Raw genomic sequence first — 26,451 nt, forward strand, 5'->3', positions numbered from 1 at the left:
CCCTTCCTGTGTGAAACGCAACAAAGATTCCACCTCCACCTTACTCTTTTAGCAAGTCTTTGACCAAAAACATAATTGAGTATTCTAGACATTAACCTTATGGCCAGAAAAAGTATTAAATCAAGAATCTCCTTTAAAATTTTCACCTAAGAAGTGTTAGTATCACAAAATACTACTAAATCCTCTGCAAAAAAATAGATGCAACAACCAAGGTCCCTATTTCAGAAATTTAATTGGCCTTCATTTATGATCATTAACAATTTTCAAAATTCCCGCCTCATATAAAGAGTTCTCCAAAAAGTCCCATAGAATTCTATCATATGCTTTTTTCAAGCCCACTTTTACTATCATCTGCCTTTTCTTACTCTTTTTGTGTCATTAGGTTTGCATGCAAAATATCACACCTATTGCCATAGCAACTCATGCTATAATCACACATTTTTCTTATAATTTTCAAACTAAAGGCTGAGGTGATAGAAATCTAGCTCAAGAAGTTTCACTTAAAGAAGGAATTTTATTTCTTTGTTTTACTCTTTCCATTGTTGTATTATTCGAAGAAACTTGAAAAATTCTTGAAAGAAATTCTTAAGATAGCTTAGGAAAAAATCAAAAATAAAATAAATCTTAAAAGGAAACGTACTTTTTAGCACTTTTGTAGTTAAGTAGAAGTATAACTCAATTGTTTCAAAATTCCCTTAAAAATATATTACACAAAAAAGGAAATAATAATCCTACCAAAATATTGAGAAAAATGAAATTTCCCATAATAAAAAAAATGAGGCAAGGTTTTGGTGTTTTGGTGTTGCAAGCCCAAGATCTAGTTAAACACATTCTAACATCATTCCTCAATTTCTTGATCTTGGATGAATAAAGTTTTTTTTTAGCAAGTTTACCTTAGAACACACTTCAATTCAATACTTCAATATTCTACAAACTACATTATGAAGTGATTCCTGATTGTAGTCTTGAAATGTAATTATGGGTTTATGGAAATAGTACTGGCACTAGAGTTGTCAAAATTACATAGTTGTGACTAGAGAAACAACTTTGAAGTCTTCTAACATATGCTATAATGTCCTTAAAATTTCGATGTCAATAACGATACTATTTCAAGATATTAAGAGTTAATTTTGAAACAAATAGTAAATAGTAAATTATAGAATACAAACGATATAATTTCGTGTTTTATATGAGTATGCCTATTTTTATTGTTAAAAGTTTTCTTACTTTAAAATAGTTATTACTTATTGGTAATCATAATGCATGGACATATAAGGTGATGATTTCTTACCCAACAGAATACTTGCCAAATAGTTTTTTAATCACTCAATCTCATTTTGAGCAAATTCTAAAACAATAAATTCTAATTTCATGGTAGATAAATATGACTAATTTTTGTTTTTTCCATGACAATACATAATAGAACCAGTTAGTAAATCAACAGTGACTTGGTGTAATTTTTTATACACAAAACTCAACCTTATTACTTTTTATCCTAATTCTTGCTTTGCCTTCAATAATACACAAAAGGTTCACTAAATCAACTTGCCACCATGGGTTTGGCAAAAATGATGGATGGAATAAAGTTGTAGGTTTTCCCACAGTGGCTTTGATAGATGTAATAAAATGGAAGGCTTTCTCGCTAATCCATTGTGGGTTTGACAGAAATGATGCCCTTCTACTCCATCAAAATCTCTTTTCTTTATTCTCCTTTTTACCATCAATCAGATGTAGGATTTCAATTGATAGCTTTGGATTGGAAGTAGGATGAGTATCTGTTAGAATTGAGTGACCCAAATCCTTGTTAAAATAAAACATAATGGTAAAATAAAATAAAAGTAAAATTCATATAGAACTACACTTCTTTTATTTTATTTTAGAATAAGGTTTTTCAACCTTATTACACTTCAACTATTTGATATTGATTAGAATAAGGTGGTTCAACCTTACTACACTCCTATTAGAATATGGTTTTACAAGCCTATAAATAGACATAGTCTACTCCTCTTGTAATCATTTGAATTCGACATAGTGAATTATCTTCTCCTCTATCCGTGGTTTTTTCCTGAAAGGGTTTCCACGTAAAAATCTGTGTGTTCTTTATTTTTCTTTCTCTTTTATTTGCCATACATTGTCATTATCGACATTCTATTTTTCACAAATTGGTATCTGAGCTTTCGGGTTGTTCATTTCAATCACAGTAATGGCTTCTTTGAAGTACGAAATTTTGTTGTTGGATAGTAACACCATATTTGCGTTGTGGCAGATAAAGATGTAGGTAGTTCTTGCACAGATGGACTTAGAAGATGCCATGCCAGGGATAGATAAGATGCCTTCGATGTTGACGGAGGAAGAGAAGAGGTGTAAAGATTAAAAGGCGTTAACATAGTTATATCTACATTTGTCTAACAAAATTTTGCAAGATGTGATGAAGGAGAAGATCACCGTTGCATTATGGAAGAGGCTGGAACAAATAAGTATGTCGAAAACTCTAACCATTAAGCTGCATATAAAGTAATGTCTTTATGCTCATCGTTTGGAGGAAGGTGCGTCTGTACACGAACACTTAACTGTGTTTAAAGAAATTCTCTCAAACTTGGAGCCCATGGAGGTTCAGTATGATAAGGAAGATCTAGGGTTGATTCTAATTTGTTCGTTGCCCCCGTCTTATTCAACCTTTAAAGACACGATTTTACATAGCCACTAGTCTTTCACAGGTAATGAGGTTTATGATTCTTTGACCTCATATGATAAGATGAAACATCTTGTGGTTAAACTCGACTCTCAAGGAGAGGGTCTCATTGTTTGTAATAGACAAGATCAGAATGCTGATGATGATCGTGGAATGATATAGGAACGAAATCCTCATGGTAAATCTAAATGTAGATCGAAGTCTTCAAATAGAGGTAAAACTTGTAACTTCTGCAAAAAGAAAGGGCACATTAAATCTGAGTGCTATAAGCTATAGAATATGATCAAAAGGGAGGTTGTGAATCAAAAAGGAAAATAACCAGAAAAATTTGGTGAAGCTGATGTTGTAGAAGACTATAGCAATGGTGAACTTCTAGTCGTTTCTATCAACAATTCTAAAGTGAGTGATGAGTGGATCCTTGATTTGGATTGCACCTTCCACATGAGTCCCAATCGGGATTGGTTTACAACTTACGACACAGTGTTTAAAGGTGTTATTTTAATGGGAAATAATGGTTTGGGTAAAATCGTAGGTGTTAGAATGATTAAAGTTAGGATGTTTGACGAAGTTTTTAGAACACTTAGTGATTGCAACATGTTCTAGAATTGAAGAGAAATTTAATTTCGTTGAGTACTCTTGATTCAAAAGGGTACAAATACACAACTAAAAATAGGGTTTTGAAGATTTCCAAAAGTTCCCTCATTGTGATGAAAGGGCAAAGAATCGACTACCAAGTTATATGTTTTACAGGGTTCTACTGTTACTGGTGACCTAGAGCATATGAGTGAGAATGGCATGATAAAATTAAGCAAAAGAGGACTTCTTGATGGGTAAGGAATTTGCAAACAGAAGTTTTGTGAGCACTGTATTTTTTAGAAGCAAAAGAGAGTTCAATTCACCAAAGGAATCCATAACACGAAAGAAATATTGAAGTATATTCATTCTGATTTGTAGGGGCCATCCAGAGTGCCTTCGAGAGGTGGAGCTAATTATATGCTAACACTTGTTGATAATTTTTCCACAAAAGTTTGGCCATTTTTCTTGAAGCTATAAAGTGATGTGTTTTCTGCATTTAAGTCTTGGAAAACTATGATTGAAAAATAGATGGGAAAACAAATAAAACACCTCTGCACAGACAATGGCCTAGAGTTCTATTCTGATTAGTTTAATGAACTATGTAGGTCAGAAGGGATTATGAGACACTTGACAATTCGTCATACTCCACAATAAAATGGTGTTGCAGAACGAATGAATAGAAAAAACATGGAGAAGGTTCGATGTATGTTGTCGAATGCTAACTTATCAAAGTCATTCTGAGGCCGAAGCAGCCTCGACTACATGTTTTTGATCAACTGATCTCCATCCATTTCCATTGAGAAAAAAGACTCCACTAGAGGTATGGTCTGGTAATCCTGCTAATTATTCTAATTTAAAGATCTTTGGGTGTCCTGCGTGTGCTCATGTTGATAATGAAAAATTGGAACCACGATCCATTAAATGTGTTTTTCTTGGTTATAAAGCTGGTGTAAAAGGGTATAAGTTATGGTGTCCTGAAAATAGAAAAGTTGTGATTAGTAGAGATATTGTTTTTTATGAAACTACTATGCTACCTAACTTATCTCTTAAAGACCTTTCCAATAAATAACATCAAAAGCAGATGGAGCATCAGATTAATCCAGAATCTACAATAGAGTCGACTCCTCAAGCCAGTACAGAAATTCAAAATAGAGTTACTTCTTCACCACAATACTCTATCGCCAAAAATAGAACTAAAAGAGAGATTAAACCTCCAAAGAAGTATGCCAGAACTGATCTAGTTGCTTATGTTTTAAGTGTGGCTGAAGATATAGATGCAAACCAAGAGCCATCTAATTATTCTGAGGCGGTTAGCTGTGAAGACTCAAAAAAGTGGATGTTTGCTACACAAGAGGAGATGGAATCACTCCACAAAAATAGAACATGGGATCTTGTGAAACTTCCTAAATACAAAAAGGTTATTCGTTGTAAATGGGTGTTTAAAAAGAAAGAAAGGGCTCCAGGAGTTGAACGACCCAGATAAGGGTTACAGTTAAATTCCAGTAATGGACTTCACAGATATGTTTTTCGTAGTTGTGAAGCATAGTTCGATTTGAGCTTTACTTGGTATTGTGGTCATACATGATTTTGAGCTTGAGCAGTTAGATGTAAAAACTGCATTTTTGCATGGAAAATTGAGGAGGATATTTACATGCAACAACCAAAGGGTTTTATAGTTTTAGAAAAAGGGGACTATGTTTGCTTGCTGAAAAAATCTCTTTACAGTTTGAAACAGTCACTAAGACAGTGGTACAAAAGGTTTGATTCCTTTACGACTTCTCATTATTTCAAAAGAAATAGCTTTGACAGTTGTGTTTACTTTAAGAAAAATAGTGATGGTTGTAACACCCCTCACCCGTATCCAACACCGGGACAGGGTTCGAGGCGTTATCGGACTTAAACATTTACAACATGCAAAATCGGGCCACAAAATTTTTGTCCAAAATTAAAATATCTTAAACACATGCATATCGTCCCTTATATAGGCCTTTGAAGCCTATAACACACATGTTATAAAACTAGGTCCCTATACATGCCACTCACTTGATATTTCTAATATTTGAATTAATTCTCCCAAAAGTGATAGCTTGATAGTGTGATTCTGCCTCCGACGATCTCCAACCCCGAGCCGGCCTACCAATACTAAAGAAATGGAGAGGAGGGGTAAGCTTTACGCTTAGTAAGCCTATATGAAATTAATAAGCAATTACTAACATGCTTTTCAAGATAAAACACTATAATTGTACAATTACGCATGTTCAGGATAAGCTGTTTTATTGAGTTACAGTTACTAAATCATTTATATCTAGATCTACGAAACTCCAAATTAAGTTCCATTAATTTTCCTTGAAACTAGACTCATATAACTTTCTCCCATAAAATTTTTAGAATTTTTGAATTAGCCAATTAGTACAGTTTATTCATTAAAATTTCCACTATTTTAGTGTTTGTCTACTCTGACCTCTGTTTACTACGAATCAATTTACTCTCTATACAGAATTCAAAGAGCTATGCCGTTTATTTATCTTAAAATAGACTCAATAAGGAATCTATACATGTAAATTATAACTCCTAATTATTTTTTCACAATTTTTAGTTAATTTCTCAAATAAGAATAGGGGATCTCGAAGTCATTCAGACTCTGTCTCACAACAATTTAAATATCTCATAACATAAAATTCAATTGCATGTACTGTTTCCTCTATGTGAAACTAGACTCATTGAGATTTAATTTAATATTTTATTCAACCCTAACTCAATTTCCAAAATTTATGGTGAATTTCCAAAGTTGCATCACTGCAGTAACCCAAAACTGCCAAGGCTAAATTTACTCAATCACAACTATTACTCACTAAATCCATACAATATCATTTCATCCATCATGGAAAGAACACATAATTGTGCTTTATAGGCATAGATCCATAATCTCAATGTCATCAAGTATCAATACTTATTCCTCATCATGTCATTTTCATAGTATTCACCAATACTATATACATCATATATCAAGGCATCACACATAAGTTTAGTGTACATACCTGTACAACTTGTAATTTAACTTAAGAACATACTCACCAATGGCTTGTCTCATTGGGAGCATTATCAAATACTCTGTCAAATTACCCATTGAACACTCGGAATATAATCGGATACACGAAATGCATGCACATAAGTGCCATGCCCACAGCTAGACAAACTCAATAGCCTGCGGAATATATGTGTAGCCAAGCTACCATGTAACCCACCTATAAGTGAACTCGGACTCAACTCAATGAGCTCGGGTGTTCGCATCCATAAGTGAACTCATACTCAACTCAACGAGTTCAGATGCCTAGTTACATCTCACGAACTCGGACTCAACTCAACGAGTTCGGAACTCAAATATCCTAGTGACATGTCACTTGTATCCTAATCTATTCCTAAGGTTCAAACGGGATTTTTCCTCGATCATATGCCTTTGCCATCTTTCTTGTGATGTCAATATCGATACTCCAGTGGCAACTCATATTTTTCAAGTATTCCACATAATTTGTATAATAATTCAACAATAATCATAACATGCAACAATTCGTAAATAATAATCATCATACCATTATAAATACATCAACAACATATAATAATGTTACATCATTTACATAATATCAAATTATTCACATATATGTATACTTACTATTCATATAATATCATAACATTAACATTAAAATACACATTGCATTATTAAAATCATATGAACTTACCTCGTATGCGAAAATGGTCTTTTTTACCATTTTGTCCACAACTTGGTATTTTGCCAATTTTAGCCCGAATTTCGATTTTCCTTGCTCTATCATTTCAAATATAGCCTAATTAGGACTCATATTATTCAAATCGACCCAAAATCATATTTTGAAAAATTACAATTTTGCCCTTAAACTTTCACATATTTACACTTTTGCCCCAAATCTCGTAAATTAAACTTCACCCTATTTTCTTATGTTTTATGACATGCTGATCATTTTTCCCTTCTATAGCAACATCCAATTCTCACTCTAACATGTATTTATGAACATTAGGTATTTTTATCGATTATGTCATTTTACTCGTTTTCACGTAAAATCGCTTAGCAAAAGTCGTTTATCTAACACCCAACCTTCATTTTCTATCATTATACATCAAAATACATGCATATTATTCATGGGTAAATTTTTAGACATGAACCTTAGCTCAAATTAATGGTAGAAATAAGTAGAACAAGTTACCAGGATTTCAAAAATATATAGAACATTAAAAACGGAGCTCAAAATCACTTACTATTAAGCTTGGAAGCTTGGCCAAACCCTAACCATGGCTGCTCTTGGTACATTCTGCTGTAGCAAGAAGAAAGGGACACATTTGGGGTTTAAAATTTGTCTTTTAATTCATTTTACCCCTAAATGACCAAAATGCCCTCTTTACTATTCTTTCAAATTTTACCCAAACAAGGCCATTTTTGTCCAAAAATTTATACAATGGCTTAATTATCATTTAAGGACCTCCTATTTAAAATTTCATGACAATTAGACACCTCTAACATATAAAACTCAACTTTTGTACTTTTTTATAATTTAGTCCATTTTACTAAATTGAGTGCCCAAACATCGAAATTTTTGAACGAAATTTTCACGAAATCATTTCCTGAAATCGTAGACCATAAAAATATAATAAAAATGAAATTTTCCTCATCGAATTGTGGTCCCGAAACCACTGTTCCGACTAAGCCCAAAATCGGGATATTACAATGGTTCTTTTGTGTATCTACTCATTTATGTTGATGACATGTTGATAGTAGCAAAAGATAAAGGAGAGATAAGAAAGGTCAAAGCCCAACTAAGTGAAGAATTTGAGATGAAAGATTTGAGACCAACAAAGAATATACTTGGTATGGAGATTCTCAGAGATAGAAAAGTAAGTAAATTGTACCCAAGTTAGAAGGGGTACATTAAGAAAGTTCTTTGCAGGTTCAATATGCAGAGTGCTAAACCTATTAGTATTCCTTTAGTAGCCCATTTCAGACTTTCGTTGGCTTTGTCTCCATAAGCAGATAATGAGATTAAGTACATGTCACATGTTTCATGTAACGCCCCCGTACCAGAGACCATCGCCGGAGTCGAGCACGAGGTGTTAACGGACTTAATTCATTAATTAAACAGCTCAAACAATTTATTTTAGAATTTCCAGACAAGCTGACTAACTGCGTCACAGTCACTAAAAAATCCATATCTTGAGTTACGAAACTCGAAATCCAATTCCATAAATTTCCTTGAAAATAGACTCATATATCTACTTACTAAAATTTTTCTAGAATTTTTGGTCAGGCCAATTAGTACAGTTTATTAGTTAAAATTTCCCCTGTTTCAGGGTTTGCCTACTCTGACCCTTGTGTATTACGGATCAGATATATCCCTGTCCAGAGTTTCAATAACTATGCTGTTTGTTTCTAACAAAACTAGACTCAATAAGGATTTCATACATGTAAGGTAAAACTCCTAATTGTTTTTGTACAATTTATGGTGAATTTTTAAATTTAGAACAGGGGATTCAGAAATTGCTCTGACCCTATTTCACCAAAATGTAAATATTTCATAAAATACAACTCTTTTACCTATTTTGTTTCTTCCACATGAAAATATATTCATTAAGCTTAAATTCCATAATTTATTCATCATCCAATTCTATCTCTACTATTTTTAGTGATTTTTCGAACTCACATCACTACTGCTGTGTGATTCTGTTTTATAGCCAATTTCACCATTTTATGGATTTCCATAGATTAGTTAGCACATAAAGCATACGTGTTATCAAATATAATCTCGATTAGCCACTCCAATAGCTAATCATTCTCAAACATTTCCATGCCATCCATGAGCTATATCATAAGATTATATACACAAAAGGATTATAATGCTATACATGCCATATTCCCAAAATATGCAAGCCACCATACCGAGATGGTCCGTTGATAGTGTGAGCGTGCCTTCGACCGTCTTGAACTCCAAACCGGCTTGTCAAAACTACAAGGAATGGAAGGGAGGGAGTAAGCATAAATGCTTAGTAAGTTCACATGCAAATAACAAATAACTTAACAAAGCAATTATACCAACCAACATTAGTATAATATCACCAAAACATATATCACATTTCTATTCATCATTCATCGTCTTACTACATTATTGTTGTCGTATCAAGTCTCAACCCGAGGGTTAAATACATACCTATCCAAAGTGCCCATTCCACAACACTTACCAATACGTCACTTGCATCTTGAGTGTTCTTCCATTTCACTAGAATTTTACTCGTTGAACACATCAGAATATAACTCGGATACATGGAAAGTTTGTACATAAGTGCCACATATGTAGCCAAGCTACCATGTAACCCGCCCATAAGCGAACTCGGACTCAACTCAACGAGCTCGGATGCCTAGTTATATCTCACGAACTCGGACTCAACTCAATGAGTTCGGAACTCAACCATCCTAGTAACATGTCACTTGTACCCTAATCTATTCCCAAGGTTCAAACGGGATTCTTTTCAATTACACATTTCGATCGCCTTATTCAGAATATAGAAATTGATACTTGCTAACATCTCATACTTATCAAGTTGTTCACATAATTTGCATATCACCAAATAATAATTTACAAAACATCATATTTCATGATAATAAGTATCATGTCATATAAATAACATTAAATCACTTAAAATAAAAATTATGTTACCTTATTTACACATGAACTTACCTCGATACAAAATGAGAATAGTCGAGCCTATTCTTCGTAAACTTTATTTTTCCTCCGATCTCGACTCGAATCTCTTTTCTCTTGATCTATAATACCAAATTAATTTATTTAATACACACATTCATCAAAACAGCCCCTAGTACGAACTTTGGTAAAATTACCATTTTGCCCCTAAACTTTCACATATTTACACTTTTACCCCAAGGCTCGTAAATTAAACCTCATCCTATTTTCTTATGTTTTATGACATGCTGATCATTTTTCCCTTCTATAGCAACATCAAATTCACACTCTAACATGTACTTATGAATATTAGGTATTTTTACCGATTATGTCATTTTACTCGTTTTTACGAAAAATCACTTAGCAAAAGTTGTTTAACATAATCTCAAACTTCATATTCTACCATAAAACATCAAAATTAATACATATCACCCATGGGTAAAATTTTAAATATAAACCCTAGCTTAAAATATTGGTAGAAATAGTTAAACCGAGCTACGATGATTTCAAAAATGTAAAGAACATTAAAAACGGGCATAGAAATCACTTACAATCAAGACTTAAAAGTGTTGAAACCCTAGATATGGTGGAGAGAAAAATTTGGTAGCAACTTATGGAGAAGATGATCATTTTTGTGTTATTTTTCCCATTTTATTTCGTTTAATATCAAAATGACCAAAATGCCCTTCCTTATTAAACTTTCAAAAATTCCATCCATGTCCAATTTTTGTCCATAAACTTAGAAATTGGTCAAATTTCTATTTAAGACCTCCTAATTAATATTTCAAAGCAATTTCATACTAGAAACTTCTAGAATGCAAGTTTTGTAACTTATTCAATTTAGTCCCTAACTTCAAATTAAGCACTTTATGCATAGAATTTCTTCACGAAATTTTCACAAAATCATGCAATCATATCATAGACTTCAAAATAATCATAAAATAATTATTTCTATCTCGAATTTGTGGTCCTGAAACTACTATTCTGATTAGGCCCTAATTCGAGATATCACATTTCATATTCTAGTGCAGTGGGATCTCTCATGTATGCTATGGTTTGTTCAAGTCCAGATTTATCATATGTAGTCAGTGCAATTAGCAGATACATGACGAATCCCGGTAAAGAATACTAGAAAGCAGTTCAATGGATTTTAATATACTTACGAGGTGCTACTGATGTTTGTTTACAGTTTGGAAGAACTAGAGATGGAGTTATTGGTTATGTTGATGTTGATTTTGCTAGAGACCTTGATAGAAGAAGATCTATCACAGGTTATGTTTTTACAATCATAAGCTGTGCAATCAGTTGGAAAGCCACTTTGCAAACTATAGTCGCTTTGTCTACCACTGAAGCTGAGTACATGGTGATTACTGAGGCCTGTAAAAAAGTCATTTGGTTGAAGGGTGTGACAGCCCTAATTTGACCCTAGTCGGGAAGTGGTTTCGGGACCACAAAACCGAGTCATAAAAATAATTAATTGTTATATTCTATGCTTATTATATGTGTACATGCATATGTGAAAGTTTCATGCTCTAATTTTTTCATTTGTATGTGAAATTATTAAATAGGACTTACGTGAAATAATTGTGGAAGGTGATAGGTAATTTTAAAAAGGGGGTCTATTAATGCATGTCACAAAAGGTTTGGACTTGCATGTCAAATATACGTTTTTGTTTATAGTGGCCGGCCATGATGATGCTTTTATATTAAATATATGTATTAATTATTAGTTAAATGGCTTTATACTTTATAATATAGATGAACAAAATAAAATAACAATAGAAAGAATGGTGAAGAAAACAAAGTCTCAGCTTTGTTCTTCTTAGCCGAATCTAAAGAAAGAAAAAAAAATGGAGCAAGACATTCGGCCATTTGAATCATAAGGAAGGTTAGTAAATTGTGTTAGGTTTTTTTTTTAAATTCTAGTTTGTTTTAGGTCAATCATCATGTTTCTTACTTAGGCCATGTTAAAATTTTGGATTTGGGTGGTGAATGGAGCATTCGGCCATGGTTGTTAATGAAGAGATTGGATTATTTTCTTTATGTTTTGATGAATAAATGTTGATGAGAGAAGTTTGAACTAGTTAAAAGTTTAATTTGATAGTATTTATATGTGTAATAGCCGAACTTGGACTTGTTTAGTTACCTGAATAAATGTTTTGAAGTTAAATTCTAAAATATGAGTATTGCCGTTTAGATGATTTGAAAAGAAAAGGGTAGATGTTTGAATGTCTAAAGGTTCGGTATTGTACATGAATTCTAATGGTATGATTTTATAAATTGCCGAATGAGCTATAGGAGTTCGAAAATGGTTTAATTTTCATGTTTAAATTCGATTATATCCAATCATGGTTGGAGTTATTTTGATATGCATAGTATAAGGTATTTTTGATTTGTGTTTTGGTTGCATAACTATACATGTTTAAATGATATAAATGCAAAGAGTTGTGAAATAGTAAATTGTAGTAAATCCGCTTGGGACAGTAGCTGTAACGTGATTTTGGAAAATCACCATAAATTGTGGGAGTGGAGTTAGAAGCTGAATAAACTATTTAATTAAATCTTAATGAGTCTAGTTTCAAATGAAATCAACGAGAACATATTTTGACTTCTGTACAATTAGAAATTTGATTCGAAGTAAAGGGTGGTCAGATTAGTCAAACAGTGAAACAGGGGAAACTTTAAGAAAAATCTGGTATTTATTGGCCAAGCTAAAAATTCTAAAAATTTTATGGATAAAATATATATGAGTCTATTTTCAGGGAAATTTTACAGCAATTGATTTGGAGTTTCCTAGCTCCAATTATAAATAATTTAGTGACTGTTGCTCAGGAAGACAGCCTATTGTGAATTTGTGATTATGTGGTAAATATTGATAAAAATTTGTTAACGAGTTGCTTAATGTTTTCTTATAAACTTACTATGATCTATATGTGTGAAAGTCGTATATATATATTATAATCTGAAAGTAATACTTGAATAGTCGAATAATGACTAGTTTAAAATTGTTGAATTTAAGCTCAAGAGCATAGAGAACCAAGGTTGGACAAGGGAAAAGAGAAAGTAGTTGAATAGCCGATCCGAGACTGTTCGAAAATATTCGAGGTAAGTTTTGAGTAGTCACCTTTAGTATATAATTGATGATGCCTTGATATGTGATATTTATGTATGGCTTTCGAATCGAAATGTAAATGATGGTAATCATATGGAGCTTATATCCGAACGTAACAAATGACTACTAATGTGATATGTTGAATAAGTTGTGTTAATATATGATTAAATATGCATGATATTTGATGTGTATCTGGGCTTAAAGACCCGCAGGCTATATGTTGGAATTATATCCGGGCTTAAAGACCCGCAGGCTATATGCTGGAATTATACCCGGACTTAAGGTCCGCAGGCTATGTGCTGGAATTATAACCGGACTTAAGGTCCGCAGGATACGCGCTGGAAATATGTCCAGGCAAAAGTCCCGCAGGCTTCGAGTTGGTATTATACCGGGTTTAAATTCCCGCAGGCTTGTGCTGGTAATTGGTTTCAAGTTCTAAGACCTGACAGGCTTAATGCCAGTAATTAAGTAAGACTACGATATTAAATGTTCGCAGTAAACCATCGTTGAGTAAGTACTATACATTTAAGGTGTTCAGGTACGTATTACTTACACATCGGTGATTTGATTTCGAAGTGAATCATAGCATCAAAGAAGAATATATATATACATTTATATATATAAGTGTAATTGATGGTTATATTTGCGAATATGAGAATGATTTAATCGGTCATGGTATATTTGTATATGAATTATATATTAAAATTTCTTTATGTACTCATGTACATTCAGTCAATGATTTGTGAATTATTAGTATTAAAGAATGATACTTAAGTGTGAATGATTGTTATTTCTACGAGTAAAGCAATGACCTATTCGGTCAAATGTTGTTAATATATGAGATTATTTATTTTAAATGCATCGTATGAACTATTAGTAAAAGAAAAATATGTCCTGAGAATCTATGTTTATGTTTATGTGTATTCGGCCATGAAGCAATTTGAATTGAGAATAAGTCTGTTTAAATGAATGTTTTGATTTTCGATAAGTTTTAATTATTTGTGATGCTTAAAACTTACTCAGCTTTGAAAGCTTACTTCGTTTGTTACGTTCGTTGGTTTATAGATTATTGATTCCAGTTACCTGCTCGGAAAGGGAATCGTCAGCTACTCGTCACACTATCTGTCATTTTGGGGTACTACTATATTTTGAAGCTAGTATGGCATGTATGGAATAGACTTAAGCGAATGATATTTTGAGATGTACTTATATATAAGCCATGTGAATATGGCTACTTTTGAATGTCGATACAAGTTTGAATTTCGATCTTTAACTGAGTTTGGCGATGTATATTTTTATTTTATTTTTTTAATTGTGTATGTTTTTAAAATATTAAATTTTGAATCAGTAACTCTTCATAACCCACCCCAGCGACAGACACGGGTTATAGGGGCGTTACAAAGGGACTTTTTAGTGAAATCAATGAAGGCCTTCAAATCAGTACAGTATTTTGTGACGGTCAAAGTGCCATCTTCCTTACAAAAGATCAAATGTTTCATAAGAGAACAAAGCATATTGACGTTCAGTATCATTTTGTTCGTGATATTATTGCTCATGGTGATATTGTTGTGAGCAAAATTAGTACTCATAAAAATCCTGCAGGCATGATGACTAAGTCACTTCCCATAACCAAGTTTGAGCATTGCTTAGACTTGGTTGGTGTTCATTGTTGAAGTTAAACCCTTAAGGGATTTTATGGAAGAGGTAGAGAACTTGTTCGTTGAGAGTTTGCAATGAAGAACTTGTTCGTTGAGAATTTGTGCCAAGGTGGAGATTGTTAGAATTGAGTGGCCCGAATCCTTGTTAAAACAAAACACAATGGTAAAATAAGATAAAAAGTAAAATCCATATAGAACTACACTTTTTTATTTTATTTTAGAATAAGGTTTTTCAACCTTATTACACTGCATCTATTTGATATTGATTAGAATAAGGTGTTTCAACCTTACTACACTCCTTATATTAGAATATGGTTTTACAAGCCTATAAATAAAAATAGTTTACTCCTCTTATAATCATTCGAATTTGACATAGTGAATGATCTTCTCCTCTGCCCGTGGTTTTTCCTCGAAAGGGTTTCCACATAAAAATATATGTTCTTTATTTTTCTTTCTCTTTTTTTGCGATATATTGTCATTATCGACATTCTATTTTTCACAGTATCAAATGCTAGAGAAGATTTATAGTGAGATTTCAAATAATCTGGGTTTTTACTTTTAACATTATTTTTTTAGTAGAAAAGAACAACACAAAGCAAATACATCAACCGCCTAAAATTAATCCGGCATTGACACATTATGATCAACAAGCAACAAACCTTGCACCGAAGTCAGGAGTTCTTCAAACAACTATAAACTTGAATTTCCAGTTACAACACACTTAGCCATATGATCGGCAACCCCATGATGATTATTCAATATACGACAAATTCTTACTTTTCACCTTTTTCTCAAAAGCTAGTATAACAAACAAACTCCACCAAACTGCTATTAATGCCTTTACCAACCAAAAGCGATTCCACCAAAAGTGCACCATCATAGCCTACTTCTACCTTTCTGAATCCCTTTTCCCAAGCTATGAAAAGGCCTTCAAAAATCGCTCTTGCCTCAACTTTAAAAATAGAATCTTTATCTCTTAGAGATAAGAAGTCAGTAGTTAGTTAGTTAGCTAAGGTTGTTATCAACTGTCAAGTTAGTTAACATCTATCTCTATTAAATGCATGTATTTTCACAGTAATGAGTATGAAAAGAATTATAAGTTGGATTCTTTTACTCGTGTGATCTTGACATGGTATCAAGAGCCAGTGAGTTCTTGGCATAATCGTTTTTTTTTCTCCCAACTGCATTTTCTTGATTTATTCATGGAGACTGAAACCCTACATTCCAGTACCACACCTCATCACTCGTCGAATACTGCTTCGCAAGGTCAGACTTCTCAACCTTTGTCGAATGTTCAATATTTCTCGAAACATGATACGGTCAAGCTTAGTGAACAAAACTACTTGCTGTGGAAACATCAAATTTTACTCATTCTTGAGGGGTATGAGCTTTAAGGATATGTTTTTGGTACCATTTCTGTTCCCTCTCCTCTTATACCTGGACCTGATGGACAGTCTGTTCCTAATCCGTCATTTCTTCTCTATAAAAAGCAAGACAAATTTCTAGCCTCTTGGTTGCTTTCTACTGTAACTGATGAAATCTTAGTACATCTCACGATGGCCAAGACCAGATTTGAAGTTTGGACAATCATTGAACGACGTTTTGGTGTGAAGTCTATTGTTAAAATTTCTGGTATGCGTCATGCCTTGTATTCTGTCAAGAAGGCAAATCTTTCAGTAAAAGACTACTTGGCCAAGGTGAAAATGTTGTGTGATAGCCTGATTGCTGCTAGCAGTCCGATATCTGAACAAGAACAGGTCAGTATAATTTTAGCTGGCCTCTCGATGGAATATGAATCTATTCGAATTTTTGCCTCGGCGACACCAGTATCACTTGAACTCTTAATTGATATGTTAATTGACTGCGAGTCATGACAACTAGCTCTTCTAACAGAGACATCGTTCCAAGCAAATCTGGCTTCTCATCTCAAACAAGCCATTGATGGAAATTCAACACATACTGGGACTTCAAATCACTACCAGCAGGAGTATAAGCCTAGTCATCGGGTCATGGTCGTGGTTGGTCTCGTGGCAGGGGCCGTGTGAGTAGTCGTGGCTGGTCTCGCTCTAAGCCTCAGTGTCAACTCTGTGGCAAGATCGATCACTTAGTTCAGACCTGTTATCATCGTTTCGATGAGACTTTTTTAGGGGTCGACTCAATCAGCAAATGTCTGTTAATTGCCATCAGTTTCAAGATCAGGATGGCTCCTCTACACGATCTTGTTCTCGTAAATGCAACTCCTGTTGGCAGCCTTCTTCTCAACCTTCATTTCCTCCAGATTCTGATCAAGGATGGTATCCTGATTCTGGAGCTACAAACTATATCACACTAGATATAACAGCCCTTACGAATGTTGCTCCTTATGCAGGTACGAGTCATGTGTCCATGGGAAATTGTCTCTATTGCTAATGTAGGATCTGCCAGTCTATTGGCTGGTTCTAGGCTACTGCGTCTTCAAAATGTTCTCCATGTTCCTCCTGTTTGTAAAAATTTACTTTCTGTTGGTCAGTTTGCTAGAGATAATGCGGTGTATTTTGAATTTCACCCGTTCTTGTGTTATGTGAAGGATATAAAGACAAAGAAAACACTTCTAGTGGGCCACATGCGTGATGGTCTTTACAGGTTCGACGTGTCTAACTCATCTCCTTCCTCATCTGGTGTGCCTTCACAACCCACCTCGACGTTCTTGGGTGCAGCTCGAGTTTCCTCTTCCACTAATCTATGGCACAAAAGACTTGGGCACTCTTGTCCCAATGTGCTTGGGGTTGTTTTGGAGACTGTAATATTCCGTTTAGTAGAAAAAATATGTTGAATGTTTGCTTAGCTTGTCAGTTTGGCAAAGCCCATAGGCTATCTTTTAAAACTTCTAGCACAGTGTACTCAGCACCTTTTGAATTAGTAGAATCCGATGTTTGGGGTCCTTCTCATGTTCAATCAAATGGTTTTGTCTACTATGTTTCCTTTGTAGATATGTACAGTCGATACACCTGGGTTTACTTTTTGCGGTCAAAAGCAAATGTGTTTCAGTGTTTTCTGCAGTTCAAACAGATGGTCCAAGTTCAATTTGGTGGTTTCATTAAAATGCTTCAATCTGACTGGGGAAGAGAATATCGTTCGTTGTCTAGGGAACTTGCCCATCTTGGCATTCAACATAGGGTCACTTGCCCTTACACTTCTGAGCAAAATAGGGCTGTTGAAAGGAAGCATCATCAGATCGTTGACATGGGATTGACTCTTCTTGCTCAAGCAGGTTTACCTCTGAAATTTTGGTCGTATGCTTTTGCGCATGCTGTTCACCTGATAAATAGATTACCAACACCTATTCTACAGCAACAAAGTCCCTATAAAATGCTATACAAAGTCAAATCGATCTACTCACATGTTAAAGTTTTTGGCTATGCCTGTTACCCCTGGTTGAGGCCTTATCATCCCAATAAACTACAATTTCGATCCAATCTCTGTACTTTTCTTGGCTTTGGACCCAACCACAAAGGGTATCAGTGTCTTGACAAGCATGGTCGGGTGTTTATCTCCAGGCATGTTACATTTGATGAGGCTCTTTTTCCCTATCAAACTGCGTTCTCCTCTGAACAGTCAGCTCGAGGGGTTCCTTATCGGTCTCCCCTTCCCATGGTGATTCAAGGTTCTTCTTTAGTACCTCCAAGTTCCTCGTCTCTGGAACATGGTCCTTCGACACATGAGGAGCTTGCTCTCTCGGCCCCTGAGGAACGTGGTCTCTCAGCACATTCAGCACATGCGGACGATGTTGCTCAACCACAGACTCAAGTGGACTCTTCTGTCCAACAATCTGCTTCTAGCCTTGGTATTGGTCAATCACAGTCTCGAGTGGACTCTCCAGTACAATAATCTGTTTCTAGTCACCCTTGCTCGCCTACCTCTGAACCTTGCTCTTCCTCTTCTACTGGGCACGTTTAGCCTCGTACTAATACACATCCGATGCAAACTAGGTCCAAAAGTGGGATTTTTAAGCCACGATTATTCACTTCAGTTCTTACTGCTTATGAGCCTATTTCCATCGTTGAAGCATTTCAAAGCCCTGCCTGGACAGCAGCTGCTCACACTGAGTACACTGCTCTACTCGCGAACCACACTTGGGATCTTGTGCCTCTACCTGTTGGCAGGAAAGCAGTGGGTTGTAAGTGGATCTTTAAGATTAAACGAAATGCTGATGGGTCTGTCGCTCGGTACAAAGGTCGGTTAGTGGTCAAGGGTTATCTCCAAGAGACTGGTGTTGACTTTCGGAACATTTTTAGCCCTGTTGTCAAGCCAACAACGGTCCGTCTGGTGCTAGCTCTTGCGGTCTCAATGGGGTGGTCTCTTCATCGGGTCGACATCAACAATGCCTTCCTGAATGGTGATTTACAGGAAGAAATATACATGGTGCAGCCACCAGGGTTTGAGCAACTTGGGACAATGGTCAACCGCTGGTGTGTCGTTTAAGGAAAGCACTATATGGCCTTAAGCAAGCCCCTCGGGCTTGGTTTCATAAGCTCAAGGAGTTCTTAGTTGATACAGGGTTTGTTGCCTCAAAAGCTGACACTTCCCTATTTGTTTCTAAATCGGGCTCCCAGCTCATGTATGTTTTAGTCTATGTCGACAATATTATAGTTACTGGAAACAACAATCAAGCTATAGATCAGTTCGTATAGAAGCTTGATGATAAATTTTCTTTGAAAGATCTTGGCCAACTTAACTACTTTCTTGGTATGGAAGTCCAGTACACCACCACTGGTATTTTTCTTAGCCAACGAAAGTATATACTGGATTTGTTGCGAAGGGCTTCTATGGAGGGGTCTAAAGCTACATCTACGCCTATGATCACGACATGTCAATTGTCAGCCACTGAAGGACAACTTGTTGAAAATGTTTCTTTGTACAGGAGCATTGTTGGGGCGTTGCAGTACGTGGTTATTACCAGACCTGATATTGCTTTTGCGGTTAACAAAGTGTGCCAGTTTATACACAACCCTTTGGATGTGCACTTCAAAGCAGTCAAGAGAATCTTGCGTTATTTGCATGGGACCTTGGATCATGGGTTACATTTTACAAAGAACTCGAAGCTCTTACTTGAAGGATTTTCTGATGCCAGCTGGGGGTCTGACATTAATGATCGCCGGTCCACATCCAGTTACTGCGTCTTTCTCGGAGGGAGTCCAATCTCCTGGAGCTCCAGAAAGCAGCAGGTCGTCTCCCGATCGACTGCTGAGGCTGAATATAGAAGCCTCGCCCATGTTATTGCTGAGATGATATGGGTCCAGTCGTTGTTAACTGAACTAGGAGTTTCTCTTCGCGGCAAAGCTCTTGTGTGGTGTGATAGTTCAGCAGCTGTGGCAGTAGCAGGAAATCCAGTGTTGCATTCAAAATTTAAACACGTTGAATTGGATCTCTTCTTTGTAAGGGAGAAAATTGCTCAAGGTCTGTTTCAGGTGGGTCATGTACCAAGTCAGGAACAGGTTGCAGACATACTGACTAAACCGTTAGCAGTAAATTTTTTCAACAAGTTTCGAAGTCAACTTCGAGTGTCAACCAGTGGAGTGTTAGTGATGGCAGAGGGAGGAACAAGCTAGGGGCATGTTAGAGATAAGAAGTCAGTAGTTAGTTAGTTAGCTAAGGTTGTTATCAACTATCAAGTTAATTAACATCTATCTCTATTAAATGCATGTATTTTCACAGTAATGAGTATGAAAAGAATTATGAGTTGGATTCTTTTACTCGTGTGATCTTGACATTAGCAAATGCCAATGAGTAGCTACATAGCCAATTTGCATCCAAGTCTTTAAGTACACCTCCAATAGATATACTAAGGCTGCTAGATGAAATTGCACCATCCGTGTTAAGCTTTATCCAACTTCTCTTCGGACGAGACCAATGCAACAACGTGTGCATGGGATTAGGTTGAACCAATTTCAATGTCGGCTCTACATAACTCCTCGCCCAAGTATAATCTGTATCCACAAGGCTTGAATACAACCATGACGGTTGCAAAAAACAAATAAATTTCAGGTTTTCAAATCATTTGAATTTTTACTTTTAACATTATTTAATTTGTGATATTTAACTTCTTATTATAAATTATGAAGTCTCCAAATTGTAATCCTCTGTGTAATTCAAATAATTACATTTGAATGGTCATCATTTTAAAATGATGTTAACAAAAAAAAAAGTGAGACTAAAATTTTCGAAAAAGTAGAACTAGTTTTAATTAAATAAAAATAAAAAGATTAAATCCATGGACCATTCTTACAATTTTACCTATCTTTAAAATGTGAAATGTTTTTGGCAAATTTTTTTAATTTCTAAATTTATCTTCAAATTTTTAAACTTCCAAATTCAACTTAAAGAAATTTGCAATTATTCTGAACAAACTGTCTGCCAAACTTCAATTCTATTAATGAGGGAGTGTATTGATATTTAATTTAATAATTTTTCCTCTTCCATCATTTTCAAACGGAAAATGCATAGTTAAAATGTAAAAAACCCTCAGACTTCCTCAGAATCCCAGGTCTCAGTCAGTCCTCCTCAGCCCTCGCTCTTTTCAAAAGGTATTCCTCCATCCATCCCACAACAAGCTCGAACGCCACATTTTTTTTCCATAGTAATGTCTAGGGTTTTCAAAGGTTTGAGGGCATTGTTAGCCTCCGCAGCGTCGTCTTCTTCTGCAGCAGCAGCAGCAGCCAAGTTTTCTTCTTCTTCAGCTTCTACCGCTACTGCTGCCAAATCAGCTAAGTCAAAAGCGGCTCAGAAAACTCCGAAAAAGCCGATCGCTTCAAAGCCCAAGACTGAAAAACCAGCTACTCCTCGAACTGCCACTCGACCCTCTGGGATTTTTAAACTTACCCCTGTTTAGCCTGCTTTGGCTCGATTCCTTGGAGCCCCAGAGGCTTCCCGTTCCGATGCTGTCAAGCAGCTCTGGAGCTATATCAAATCCCAGAACCTTCAGGTTCTCTCCATCTCTATTGCGTCCTATATAAAGTTATATTATTTGGTGTAAATAAATGTGGGCTTGAGTAAATATCTGGGAAAATGTTGTTCAATTTTGGTAGTTAATGTGTACCATTTATTAATGTTTCTTGTTGCGAGTTGTTTGCTTGATGGCTTTATGAGGTTTCTTTACCCTTTCCATGGGCATTTTTTCCCTCTATAATATATTTATTCTATTTTTTCTGTGCTTGTTAATGCTGGGGTTTGGACCTGTTTGGTGTTTATTGTTCAAGAGTGGTTAAGCTGGCAGCTGTAGTAGGATTAATTTTATGAATATTCATTTGCTACAGTTAGTTTCATTGCTGGAGATTGGATTGTTATGGTTCATAAATCTAAGTTTAGCACTTTGTAAGAGTATCTGAAAATTTTTATGGTTCATAAATCTAAGTTTAGCCCTTTGTAAGAGTATTTGAAATCGATTCTTGGATTGCGAGTTTAAAAGGATTTTTTCTTTCAGATGTTTCCTTTTGTATTTTTTGAAGTGACATGTATAGGAGAAAACTAGTTATAACTGAGAGGAAGGGATGTGAGTAGAAGGCATATTAGTTTCTTCATGTAAGAAAGTGAAGTAAAGGTGAAAGGAAATGATGGAATGTTCCAAACGTGATTTTTAGAACTTAGGATTCTCTGCTTTAATTAAGCCTTAGGTTATCCCACCATAGCCCTTCTTATTGCATTTCCTGATTTTCCACATTCTAAGGTCATGTTTGGATTTTGGGTTTGGGATTGGAACTCTGTAATGGATCTTCTCTCGGTTCCTGTTTCTTGTGACAAATGGTGTATTCGTTTACCTTTCCACAGTTTTAAGAAGCTAACATGCTGGCTCGCCATTTCATTTTCCTACAGGCAGGTTATTTTTGGTGTTTGAGTTCTCTTCTTTCTAGATTTCTACCTCCTAAGCAACATTTTCACCCTCTGCTTCCTTTTTATCCTTTAATGCTTGCTTAAGAGTTCTCATTGGAGAATCCACATTTTCTGCATATCTCCCATGCAACATGTATTCTGTACACATTATTTAGAAATTAGACACTTGGATTTCTTTTAGGGTTTAATGATTGGTGCCATATAACAGACTAGCTATTGTCAGTAGAAAAGAGATCATGAGTGAATGAAAAAACGTAGGAGATAATGGTTGTGATAAGACTCTCTGCTGTCTATGGATCCTCTAACCTCATGCACGTGTTTCATATTATGTCTACGAAGTTGAGGAAGAGAAATTTGGGTAAATGTACCCTGAGAGGCCCCTCTATTATAGGGACCTGGTCAAAGAATCAAATAAGGCAAAATTGAAATAGAGTTAACATTTATTATTTAAGAAAATATCATTTACCGTTTAACAGAGTTAATATTTTTAAAGTTTTTATGGTTCTGTTAATGAAATATTTTGTTTAGAATTGAACTGCAATTGAAAAAAATAATTTTCAAGACATTTTTTATACAGTAAATGTTTAACTCTGTTATAATTTGGACATATTTAATTCTTTTTAATAGTATAGGGACTAAAATGACCCATTTAATAATAGAGGGACTAACTTGATCCAGTCCTTATATTACAGGAACCTCCCAAGTACTTTAACTGAGAAATTTATGTGGTATATGTTTGTCTTTACCATAGGCAGGAAATGATAATCATGTTTTTACCCCGAACAATAAATTTTCTGTGAACCATGATTCTTTTTATGCAAGATCATGTAAGCTGTTGTTGTCATTACTGCCTTCTATGCTGCTTGTTGTGATGTTAAAGTTGCTGACTTTTCTATTTTATTTTTAATAGAATCTGTGTGGATATCATATTTTGAGTGATGCTGACATTGTTGTGTGAGAAACCTTGTCTAATAAAATGCACTGAAATATATACGGATACTTTTGCCTGCAGAATCCTGCTAACAAGAAGGAGATCTTTTGTGATGAGAAGCTTAAGACAATTTTTGATGGAAAAGAAAAAGTTGGTTTCCTAGAGATCGGGAAAATGCTATCCCGCCATTTTATGAAGTCTAGCTGACCTCTATTTTCATGTATAACCACTGGTTGCCCTACCAACATCAAGCTAGCTCTTGTTATTCTGAACTGAACTTTTTTTATGTATGTTCATGTTTTGCTTTTCATTTTGCTAGCTAAACTCTCTGGTAGCCTTGCAACTGAGGAAATGTTCCCAGCTGGACTTGTGTAAAAATTCTGTAGGGACTAGGGAGTGAAAAAGTAACATTTTCATTTGGTTTCCTGATTTTCATTTGTACTGTTTATGGTAACCGGATCTTTGATCAACTAGTAGTTTAATCATTCAATCATGAGAAAACCATTGTTCATTTTGAATTTCAATGATCACCCTTGTAAGCTGCCTTCCAGTGCAGTGGACAGTGAACCTTGCTCTTGCATATATTACTTAATTTGAAGTTCAAACTAATGCAGGTTATTAGGTACGAGAAGTTCATCAACAAATCAAAGATTACATGAAGAGATAATATATATTTATGTGTATATTCTCTCAGACTTGATCAATTGAGGAGATGATGAATCCATTGCTCCACAACTGCGGGAGAACCATACCATGGTCTTGATACATCATCTGAACCAACAGGTGAGTGGTACACTCCATCCAAGCTTATGTTAAGGGCTCCCTCTAAGTGAGCCGATACTTCTGGCACAACTCCATCACCCCAAACATCTGCCTCCCCACAAACCTGATTTCATGGCTACAAGCTTACCATCAGATCAAGCTGACAAATATATAGAAACTTGATTGGAGAAAATGAGTCTAGATTGTTGGTTTTGGTGTTAACCTGTTTGTACCCTTGGCCAACAAACCGAGCTTGGAAGGTCGTGGAAACAGGGGTTGAATCTGTCATATTTTTCACAACAGCAACATCTGATTCTTGTTGGTCATCATCAATGGTGGCCATAGACTCAACTGCCACTTTTGAGTCGTTAACAAAACGAGCCCCCTGAAGATACCTGCACTTGAATGTGACAATTAAATAAGAACAATACCCCAGACAGGCAATTTTCTGCTTCATTAATCCCTGTCTTATCCAAAGTTCTCATATTAAGCAACTGAGTAATGTGTCAGGTTTTATGTGAATCATCAACTTTAAGGGATCCAAATCCATAAAATAATGTCATATATTTCAATTTAGATTCTGCACAAGTTTTGCAGAAGAATGATAGGTTGTCCCCTATAATATGTTGGAAGAGTTGACTGTTCAGGTATTTGGAAGGTTTTTTGAGTATCATCTTCCCATACGTTATTGTCCGCGTATGTGTCAGACAAGAAATTCAAGAAAAATTAGGAGTTGGAGCAACACGTGAACGAGTAAAATGAAAAAGGTATTTGGCAACTTGAATAGAGTGAAGTAGAACTAATGCAGAAACAGGAACAGGATCTGAGTTTGATTTTACCTCCCTGCAATGCATACATATTTCAACTCAGGAGTATAAACAGCTTTTTTGCAGTGTTGTTGAACATAATATAGTAGGCCCCTTGTTTGATCAATGACCCCTGGCAAACCTTTCGGAGGAGGCCTGCAAAATAGACCAAAATACATAGATAAGGCTTTTAAGCACTCTTCTCCCCTTCAGTCATTTGGAGGTTGAATGATTACAAAAGAAAGGAAAAGCCAGTGCTTGCAAATGGGATTACAGCAGTTGACCATCCAATCACCCTCTACTTCTCACTTTTCCAATACGATACATATTTTTAGGGTTATGATCCGCCAAATATACGAAAAGAAACTAAAAAAAATTACTAAAATCATTTGAACAAACAGAAGCTTCCGAGAGAAAAATAGTTGAGTATTGAAATAAAAGACCTACAAGTGGGGAGTACCAAGAGTGAGAAGCAAGGAGATGTGGGAGAGTCCAAATTCTTCCATGTAAAGACGAGCTAGCCACCCTCCAGCTGAGTGACCAATCACTGACAATTTCCCACCTACAATCACATGCTTTTATAGGTTTAGACGCATATTTGTATATAATATTTGCATTCGAGTCAGAACATTACTGAAAGGTAATGGCAAAGATTGATACCTTGTGCCAATTCCTTTGCTTCTTGAACTGCATCATCAACCCTCTTCAAATACCTGCTTTCACGCAATATCTAATCATTAACCAAATTTCTATGTTACAACTTGCATACGTTCTGCATTGTTTAAATCGAAAGGGATCTTAAGATAAATACCAGTCAAGAACAGGCCTAGGCTGCAAAGTGCCTTTCCAGTAGTTAGGGTCCACCAAGCCAGCTGCATTCCTCAGCCAATCAATTCTTGAAACATTAGCAACAACGGTGGACACTCCATACTCTTGCAAGGTGAACTCCAACTTCTTATAGTCACCTGTATTATTCCCTAACCCCTGAAATGAGAAAACCCAAAAAGAAAGGGGTCAAATGCAACAAAACATAAACATGTTTAAGCATAAGAAGAAGGTAATAAGCGCATGGAGAATTAACAGGAAGGATGACGGCAGGGCGGTAGTTGGTTGAAGAGGATGAGGAGAAGGTGGAAGTAGAGGAGCACTGGAGTTTGAAATTGAGTGGTGGCAAACCCAAAGCCATGTCTTCCACAAGTTATGGACTTGTTCTCCACTGGCTTGTACTGTTAAATGTGTTTGTGACATTTGCTGTTGTAACAAATACTATGAAGGTCTTCTTTTAAC

General features: G+C 35.4%; 1 protein-coding gene across 4 annotated transcripts; it reads right to left on the reverse strand.

Moving 5' to 3' along the window:
- Nucleotides 1-24,154: 24,154 nt before the first annotated feature.
- Nucleotides 24,155-26,438, reverse strand: LOC107891034 (uncharacterized). Of its 4 annotated transcripts, none has more exons than XM_016815677.2 (7): nt 26,246-26,438; nt 25,976-26,148; nt 25,825-25,877; nt 25,612-25,726; nt 25,198-25,320; nt 24,582-24,753; nt 24,155-24,482 (listed from the first exon to the last, which is right to left on the reverse strand). In XM_016815677.2, the coding sequence occupies exons 1-7, from the start codon at nt 26,348-26,350 to the stop codon at nt 24,297-24,299; spliced, it is 927 nt and encodes a 308-aa protein (XP_016671166.1). In that variant the 5' UTR covers nt 26,351-26,438; the 3' UTR covers nt 24,155-24,296. The 4 variants fall into 4 exon arrangements, with proteins under 4 accessions (XP_016671166.1, XP_016671174.1, XP_040937903.1 ...); XM_016815685.2 differs by having other exon boundaries at nt 24,155-24,494; XM_041081969.1 differs by having other exon boundaries at nt 25,625-25,739.
- Nucleotides 26,439-26,451: the final 13 nt, after the last annotated feature.

Source organism: Gossypium hirsutum, chromosome A11 (assembly GCF_007990345.1).
Source record: "Gossypium hirsutum isolate 1008001.06 chromosome A11, Gossypium_hirsutum_v2.1, whole genome shotgun sequence".
NCBI lineage: Eukaryota > Viridiplantae > Streptophyta > Magnoliopsida > Malvales > Malvaceae > Gossypium > Gossypium hirsutum.

What these genes read in the sequence shown, in the direction of transcription:
- LOC107891034 (XM_016815677.2), bottom strand. Translation starts at nt 26,350, where the DNA reads ATGGCTTTGGGTTTGCCACCACTCAATTTCAAACTCCAGTGCTCCTCT. An exon ending in GCCCTGCCGTCATCCTTCCT is followed by an intron (nt 26,149 to 26,245) that starts GTTAATTCTCCA and finishes TTCTCATTTCAG; the next exon opens with GGGTTAGGGAATAATACAGG. An exon ending in AGCAAAGGAATTGGCACAAG is followed by an intron (nt 25,727 to 25,824) that starts GTATCAATCTTT and finishes ATGTGATTGTAG; the next exon opens with GTGGGAAATTGTCAGTGATT.